The 9,215-nt window shown below is 19.9% G+C and overlaps 2 protein-coding genes across 4 annotated transcripts in view; one reads left to right on the forward strand and one right to left on the reverse strand.

The window, feature by feature from the left end:
* Window positions 1–33: 33 nt before the first annotated feature.
* Window positions 34–9,215, forward strand: part of LOC127280518 (cyclin-dependent kinase 10) — an 85,612-nt gene continuing 76,430 nt past the window's right edge. For 2 of the 3 annotated variants that reach the window (XM_051303560.1, XM_051303559.1), the window contains exons 1-6: window positions 34–185; window positions 683–837; window positions 1,258–1,858; window positions 2,021–2,317; window positions 2,429–2,562; window positions 2,747–2,806. In XM_051303560.1, the coding sequence (XP_051159517.1) occupies window positions 176–185; window positions 683–837; window positions 1,258–1,858; window positions 2,021–2,317; window positions 2,429–2,562; window positions 2,747–2,782 (1,233 nt within the window). In that variant the 5' untranslated portion in view covers window positions 34–175 and the 3' untranslated portion in view covers window positions 2,783–2,806. Of the gene's footprint in view, window positions 186–682; window positions 838–1,257; window positions 1,859–2,020; window positions 2,318–2,428; window positions 2,563–2,746; window positions 2,890–9,215 lie in introns of those variants that run through there. The other variant, XM_051303558.1, reaches the window with a different exon arrangement.
* On the reverse strand, window positions 3,124–8,675 carry LOC127280653 (ejaculatory bulb-specific protein 3-like). The gene is made up of 5 exons (XM_051303808.1): window positions 8,658–8,675; window positions 8,031–8,142; window positions 7,748–7,760; window positions 4,404–4,584; window positions 3,124–3,474 (listed from the first exon to the last, which is right to left on the reverse strand). The coding sequence occupies exons 2-5, from the start codon at window positions 8,120–8,122 to the stop codon at window positions 3,287–3,289; spliced, it is 474 nt and encodes a 157-aa protein (XP_051159765.1). The 5' UTR covers window positions 8,123–8,142; window positions 8,658–8,675; the 3' UTR covers window positions 3,124–3,286.

Genomic DNA, 9,215 nt, shown 5'->3' on the forward strand with positions numbered 1-9,215 from the left:
ATAATAATTAATTAAAAAGCCGATAAGAAAATTTGGGAAAATATTTTTTCTCTGTGACTTTTTGTATAAATATTTTTAAAATATTTAATATTTTATTTTCTTAAAGTACTTTTATCTGAATGTTTTACATTAAGTGCTGTTATTATTGATTATCTTATTGAAAAACCGATAAATAATGACGAAAGGTAGGAAATTATATATTTGATGACAACATAACCTTAAATAATGGTTATGTTTCCATGGTTTTTTTTTTTTTTTTAATAAACAAACAAATGTTGTTTCAATTTTTTTTATATAATTAAAATCATAAAATTATTAATTTCTTCATTCTTTTGATTAATTTATTAACAGTTATGAAGAATTAATGTTTCTTTTTTCCCGAATATTTTTCTACAAAAATTATTTTCCGTTTTTGTTTTTAGAAAGTTTTATTTTCGTAAATAAAATTGAAATAATAATTATAGAATTATGACGATATTTTAATTAAAAATATTAAATATATAATTAACAATTAATTATTAATATATAATTAACATTATATATATTATTGAGAAGAGATTATAATAATTTTTTGTAGTTGCTCGGAAGAATTATTAATAAAATAATAAATTCAAATAAAATATTTGTAATAGAAATTTAAAAACTAGAAAGAATAAAATGAGATTTTTATTGTTATTTTTAGAAGAAGTTGTTTCTAAAAAATCATCAGACAATAATGATGGTGAAAATAAAGGATCAACGGATGCTGGATCAGATCCATCACAACCAATAACACGTAGAGGTGTTTTAACTTCGTTTTTATCGGGAAAACCAATGGAAATTCCCGAACAGGATGTTGTGAGTATTTTTCTTTTTTATTTAAATTAAAATTTATATATTTTTTTTTTACATTTAAAACAAAAATACAATTTTAAAATAATTTACAAAACAATTTTAAATAATTAAAAAAAAATTATTTAATAAGAATTATTGATTAAATTATATTCAAATAATTGAAATTATTAATTGAAGTGTTAAATTATTAATAAATTTCTCTTTTATTTTAATTGAATATCGACTAAATTATTATAAGAGATTCTTTCTTTAAAAAAAAAAAACAAGAAAATTGTAAGAAATTATTTCGTATTCTAATACTTTTTTTTTTAATGTAATAACTAAATTTTTGCCTAAATAATATGAATTTTCAATATTTCATTGTGATTTAGATGGAAAAAATTAATAATTTCTTTCTCTCTTATTTTCATAAATAAATTACAGCTGGGAAAATGCAGATTTGTCTCTGAATTTGAGAAATTAAATAGAATTGGCGAGGGAACATATGGAATTGTTTATCGTGCAAGAGATACAAAAAGTGATAAAGTTGTTGCATTAAAAAAAGTACGAATGGAACATGAAAAAGATGGATTACCAGTTAGTGGTTTACGTGAAATAAGTGTTTTATTATCATGTCGTCATGAGAATATTGTTCATTTAAAAGAAGTTGTTGTTGGTAAAAGTCTTGAGAGTATATTTCTTGCAATGGAATATTGTGAACAAGATCTTGCAAGTCTATTGGATAATATGCAAACGCCATTCTCTGAAAGTCAAGTTAAATGTATTATGCTACAAGTATTAAAAGGATTAAGATATCTTCATCATAATTTTATTGTTCATCGTGATTTAAAGGTATCAAATTTATTAATGACCGACAAGGGTTGCGTGAAAATTGCCGATTTTGGATTGGCAAGATGGTTTGGATTACCGCACAAGGCAATGACACCGCGCGTTGTTACATTATGGTATCGTGCACCTGAATTATTGTTACAGGCAAAAACACAAACAACATCCGTTGATATGTGGGCAGCTGGTTGTATTTTAGGTAACTGATTTTTTTTTATATTTCTTTATTCAGAAAATTTAATTTATTGTAAAAAAAAAATTTTAAACAGTAATTATCGTATAATCATAATTTTCTTTTCATAACGTTAATATTAACAAAATTATTATTTGTACAAATTAATTTAAAAAAAAAAAATTTCAGGTGAATTATTAGGACATCGGCCATTATTGCCTGGACGATCGGAAATTGCTCAATTAGAATTAATTGTCGATTTACTTGGCACACCAAGCGAAGCTATTTGGCCGGAATTCAATTCATTGCCGGCCTTGCAGAATTTCACATTGAAACAACAGCCGTACAATAATTTGAAGCAACGTTTTCCATGGCTTAGTGCCGCTGGTCTTAGGCTTCTTAATTTTCTTTTCATGTACGATCCCAAGAAACGAGCAACCGCCGAAGAATGCCTACAAAGTAGTTATTTCAAGGAGGCACCACTTCGTAAGTTCTTTTCTTTTTTTTATTATTATTTTTTAAATTTACTTATTAATTTATAATACTTATTAATTATAAATAAATAAATTAATTAATTATAAATTAATATTTTTCTAGCTTGTGACCCGAAATTTATGCCAACATTTCCACAACATAGAAATATGAAAAAAACCACCGCTTCAAAAGAAACCCGCGAACCGGAAGCACCAGTTAGCGATCAAACTAATAATCTTCCTGCAATTTCAGATCTTGTAAGTAGAGAGAAAAAAACAAAATTTCTCAAATTTTTTCTCTTATAAATATTTTAAATTTATATAAAAAAATTGTTTAGTTAGTTAATTTATATAGTTGCTAGTTTAAAACTAAATTTCTATTATTAATATTCTTATGATTTTAGTCAATGAATTCGAAAAAATAATTTAATATTCTTTTCAGCTTGGATCATTGGTGAAGAAAAGACGCGTAGAATAATTGAATTACAGTAAAATTTTTTTTATAGTTTAAGGCATTTTATTAAAAAATAATTTTTTTTACTTGTGTAAAGTAAAACAGAATTTTATTTTCACAAAAAAAATTTTAAAATAATGAAATTTAAAATTAATTTCAATATTCATTAAAAAAAAAAGATTTGTGAAATCTAATTCTGTTTTTATAGAAAAAAAAAAATTCATCGACTATATATATAGGAAAATTAAATTAACTTGTAATTTTTACTTTCTTAATTATCTAAGAATATTATTTAAGTTTTCACACATAATTATAGATATATATATATAATTATAATAAAAAATGAGAGGAGAGAAAAAAATTGGTTTTTACTTATTTTTTTTTTAATTCTTATAAATATACAAATTAAAATATAATACCTTTTTGGAACAAAAAAAAAAAAATTATTATTTTTTTTGTTGAAATTATTTTGTTTACATTTTTTTTTTCTTTTTTTCTCTTTTTTTAGTTTTTTTTTTTTTTTAATTTTCAGGCATGCGAAACTTTATGTTCATCATAACGTTGTTGATATTTTCCCTCTGGATCATATTTTTTAATGAGTTGATCCCATTCACGGGGTTTATTTTTTTTAAGATGTTTAATTACTTTTTCAGCAGTTACTTTTTGTTTATCGTTACATTTCGCGCAACCAGTCACCAATGCGTCTGGTAGTGTTTCTGAAAGATAAGAAAATTAAATATTAATTTAAATTGTTAACTATTTTTTTTTCTATTGACAATTTTTATAGTAAAATTCAAAACAAAAAAGAACCAAATTTCGTATTTTTTTTTTGCGTTTCCGGGGTAAAATATGCAAAATTTACTAATAGAAATTCTATAATTTCTGTGAATTAATTAAATGAATTTTCGATTTATTTTGTATTGTTTTTTATTTATTAATTTTTTTTCTTTACTGTCATTTTTTTGTTATTGTTTTTTTTTATTATTATAATTAAATTTATTATTGAAAGTAGGTCGTATAACGAGTATTGCATGAGAAGTAAAAAGAATTTCAATTAAAATGCACGAATGGTTTCCTAACGCGTTTTATATTTAAAATATACATCGATAATCGTATATATACGTAATAAGCGTTCAATGTGTTACAAACGAATTACAACTTGAAAAAAATTACTCATATATAGTAAGAGAAATATATATATATATATATATATATATATATAAGACACCCAAACGTGAAAGTTCAAAGAAGTTTCTTACGCAATCGTGTGAAAGTGTATTGAACCCCGTCGCAAGGAACCATAAGAGAAAAAAAGACGTCTCGTATTATAAGATACAAAAAAAAAAAAATTTTCTTCCAAGTCCCATTTGTTTATGTTTTAATAAATTGGATTCAATAATTAATTTAATAGTTAAAAAAGCAATTTAAAAATTTAATTTTAATTATTAAATTATTATTACCTATTTATTAATTATTATTAAATTATTTAATCTCTAATTTATTTTTTTTAACCAATTATTTATTATTTTATTTTTTAATTTAAAAAATGTTTAAATATCAAATTTGAGATAATTGAAGAAGAAAGTAAAATTTTGTTTTTTTTTGTAACTTTTTTTAAAAAAATAAATTCAATAATTATTCTTACTTTTAAGTTCTCGACCCTCAGCAGTACATGCTCCAGTTTCTAATATACATTTAATATAACTTGTGAGAATTCGATTATTTTGAAGAATTCCATCGACATCCACATTATCATATTTTGAGTTATATTTCTCAGCGAATACCACCGCTACCACAAATAACAGCACAATAATTGACTTCATAATTCAGAAAAAAAAAGAAAATTTAATTTTTCTTTTTTTTAATTAAATTTAAAAAAAAAATAATTCTATTCCTCCTTTTTTTTTGTTACCAGTTTTATTATTTGAATTTAATGTTTACTATACAGCCGAACTTGAGAAACTAATAGTCAGCAACTGATGGCTTTCTTTTATATAGTGGAGCACGCAGGGAACTTTAAAAAAAAAAAAAAAAAAAAAAGGAAAAAGAAAAACATTGGAAGGGTCCCTTTATTTACAAGAGTATAATACGCCGAACTTTGACTCGTGTATATAATTATAATTATTATTATTATTATTATTAAATATGTACAAATTATTTTTCTTCTTTTCATTCAAAGAATCTCTTTTTTTCTCAGTAGAACGCCAAGGATTTGTTAATATTTGACAGAAAAAAAAAAAAATAATTTCTTCTTTTTTTCATTTTCTTAACGTGCGCGCATTGAAATCATTTTTTGTGTGAAGAAATATTATTAGTCACGCAAAAATACTTGTTTAATTAAATTTTGGAAAATTGATGATAAATGAGAAGATTTTTTTTTTTTTTAAATTACAGAAGTAAATTATTATAAATAATTCGTAAATTCATTCAAATATATTAATTAATTAATAATTTTTATTACCTATTATTAATTATTATTTACAATATTAATAGTTAATTATTATTTTTCATTTAATAATTATTTATTATTATACAATAATTAATTTTGTATTCAACTTAAAAATTGTAATAGTGTATATTTTTCACGATTTTTTTTTTCAATAAAAAAACTTCTTGATTCTTTATTGTTAAAAAAAATATTTCTATTCTTTAAGATAAATTTCTCTACATTTTTTATTCTTATATTCTATTTAAAGCAAGTTTTTTTTCTCTTTAAAGAAATTTTTTTTGTTTTTACTGTTATTTTCCATTTGAGAGTAACTTTTCTATTGTGTCAGACTTTTCTTTTCTTTTTTGTATTTTTAAAAAATAAATATATTTATAAAATAAAATATGACCATTATTATTTATTAGAAAAAAAAAATAATAAAAGCTTTGAATTTTTTTTTTTTTTTAAAGACTAAAATTTAATTATTATGTCTTACGAAACTTTTATTCCTAGATATGTTTATAATGTCTTTAAGTTTACATATACTTTTAGGCCGATGAGTTATAGTAACGCATATTTTAAACATAAAAGGTCTTGTTTTAAGAATTTAAAATGAATATTATTTTTTTTGTGTTACACTGACCATGAACTATTGGTTGTGTATTAACATTTTAAACGAAAAAATATTCTTTGTATGTATATTCAAATATATATATATATATATATATATATATATATATATATATATATATATATATATATATATATATATATATATATATATATATATATATATATATATATATATATATATATATATTTGAAAAAAAACTGGTCATCGACTCATAAAAAGTTTGAAGAAGAGAAAGAGAGAGAAAAAAACAAAATAATATCATTTTAAAAAAAAATTTAATATTTATTATTTTTTAGAAAATTATTTTTTTCTCATAAGAAAAATATTTTTTTTTTACACTTTTTTGTAAGTAAATTTTTAATTTAACTTCTATAATTAAATTATTAACAATAGAAATTAATTATTTTTTTTTTAAAGTCAATTACTTGAAAAAATGTGAATTTATTTATTTTTATTCACAAAATACATTTGATTTTATTCAATTAAAATGAAAAAAAAATTTAATTATTCAGATTTTAGTAAATTATTGTTTTTAACGCCTTTTTTCCCAAATTTTTTGAATGTATGTTTTATTTTATTTTTTTTTATTTAACTACTGAGACTAAATCTTTCGTTTATTTATTCTGCTCACACACTTTACTCAAAAATATTCCTAAATGATGCAGACAAAAAAAAAAAGCATATTTCTATAAATGTATGACTGAGATTTTTTTTTCTTTTAACAAGAAAATTATTTTTTTTTTATTATTATTAAAAGTAAATTGTCTTTGAAAAAATTAATTTCCAAAATTTTAATCTATTTACTATTTATTTAGAAAAAAAAAATAAATAAACAAACAAAAGTGCTTTTAAAAGTTTGAGAGAATTTCTTTATAAAAATAATAATTATAAGAGAAAAAATTGCAATTTTGTTTTATATTAAAAAATTTTTTTAAATTGGAATATTATTTCAAAAGTTTTTTCTCAGAAAATAATATTATTGTTATATATATTTTAAAAATACAAAGGAGAAAATAAAAAAATTTTCCTCGAAATTTTAATGGCTTTTAAAAAAATTTTACAATTCAATAATTGGATTTTGTAAATAAATAATTTATTTTTATTTATAATTAAGCGATTGTCAAATTGTCGATTATAATTATTTCTAATTCATTCTGTGGCAAAAAAATTTTATTTTTGTTATGTTTAAAAAAAAAAAAATTAAATGTTTCAAAAAATGGGAAAAATTTGAATTTTTAATCTTTAAACTTGTAAATTTTTTTTATTATATAAAAATACAAAATATTTAATAGCAATAAATTATTTATTTTAAAAATATTTAGAAAATTTTTGTTTAGTACAAATAAAATTTTTATTTCCAAAAAAAAAAAATGTATAGGACAAAATAAATTTTTTTTTTTTTTTTGCTCTCTCGGTAATTATTTGGTAAATTTTGAAATTATTGGGTTTTCCCATATGAATCATGTTACAAAGATTGATCATGTAAAGGTAGAGTATATTTTTATTTTAATATAATAATATACATGGAATTATGTATGCCGAAGCAGAAAACCTACAAACACGTGCGCGCGTCAATGGAGAAAGCGATTTGAGGGACCAAAGAAGCGATTACGGTTCTCCCGGTTTTATAAGATATACATATTAAGCTTTCATAACTTTTGGTTGAAAGATAAGGAACCTCAGGTAATACATACATAATTTTTTTTTTATTTTTAATTGGAAAAAAAATTTTATGAAAAAAATAATTATTTTTTTTGCACTATGCACATCTACAAGTTATAAAATTTAATAATAAATGCATAATTAATTTTTTATCATTTTATTTTATTTCAAGAAATAATACACAATTTTTGGTATTAATTTGTCATTTCTTTTTTTTTTAATTTCGAAAAAAAAGAAAAATATGATTTCGACATCATTTTTTGTACCCTCTCCATGCTCTGGAAATAAAAAATTTTAAAATTAAAAAAATATTGAAAATATTGAAATATTTTAGCGAATTGAAAAATTGTTAACTATTAATATTGAATGCATATTAATGTTTATTTATCAATTATTTTAATGAAATTAATTTTTATATTTTTTTCAATAAATAAAAATGTAAATTGAAAAAAAATTTAGTTATTAAAAATTAAAGTAAAAGAATATTTACAAAAAAATTTTTTTTTTTTTTCTTTTATATAAAATATAAATAATAATAATATATTTACTTGAATCCTTTACGCTTCGCTGCATCTGTTGATGTTGCCATTATCACCAAACTGATGACAGCGACAATTAAAATTGAAGTAAAACTTCTCATTTTCTTTTCAGAAAAAATATCTGCAACGATTATTTATTTTTTTTTTCATTTAATGATTTTATTTTCTTAAAGAAAAATTAATCATTTTTACAAATTTAATCCACTTATATTTTTGTGATATTTTTTTTACTTTTTTCAAAAATTTTCATCTTAAAAAATTGTTAACAAATTTAAAAAATGAAAAATATTTTAAAATGTAGATAATATTTTTTGTAGTTATTTATATCGAAACATATTAATGTATTCAAATTATTTTCAATAAAAAGTAGTTTCTTTATTATATTTTTTATAAGGTCTAACATTTTTTAAATGTTAAAAATTAAATAATATTTGTAAGAAAATTAATTTTAATGAGAATAATTAAATTAAATTAATTTATTTAATTTATCCAATCCAATTTATTTAATTTATAATTTATTTAATAAGAAATTAGTTATTTTATAATTAATTAAAAGAAATTAACAATAAATATCAAATAAAGTAAATAAATATCAAGTTTATAATAAGAATTTTTAAATAAATAATTTTCTCTTACCAATAATTGTAGTGTACAAAGTTGAATGTTGACTATGAAACAATAGTTGAGCTTCGCCTCTTTTATACTGAAAATTCTCGTGATTTTGTCATTAAAAAAAAGAAGATACGAACCACTTTTTACAATAATTTAAATTGAAAACATTATTGGTATTAGATAAATATTTTTATTTTTTCTTTATCGATTTTGAAGAAAAAAACAATAGCCATAAAATTTAACAATTTTTTATATCTTCTACAAACGTAAAATTTATAACGAATTGTTGAAAAATCCAAATTTTATTTATTTCATATTTTTGAAACAGTAAATTACGATTTATTATTTCAAATGGAAAATAAATTTTTCGGTGGATGACATTTTAATAAACACCAAATTAAATCAAAAATCAATAAATAAAATAATAAAAGATAAAAATTTTCAAATTCTATTGAAAACTATAGGGAATTGTTAGTCAATTTTTTTTAAATTATGTTTTTTTATTTAAAAGTAAATTTAAAAAAAAAAGTAATTAAATTTTGAAATTTTTATTGAAAAAAAATACGAAATTTATTGTATTTT

Source organism: Leptopilina boulardi, unplaced genomic scaffold, assembly GCF_019393585.1.
Source record: "Leptopilina boulardi isolate dan_hultmark-lab unplaced genomic scaffold, ZJU_Lbou_2.1 LbouV2_248, whole genome shotgun sequence".
Taxonomy (NCBI): Eukaryota; Metazoa; Arthropoda; class Insecta; order Hymenoptera; family Figitidae; genus Leptopilina; species Leptopilina boulardi.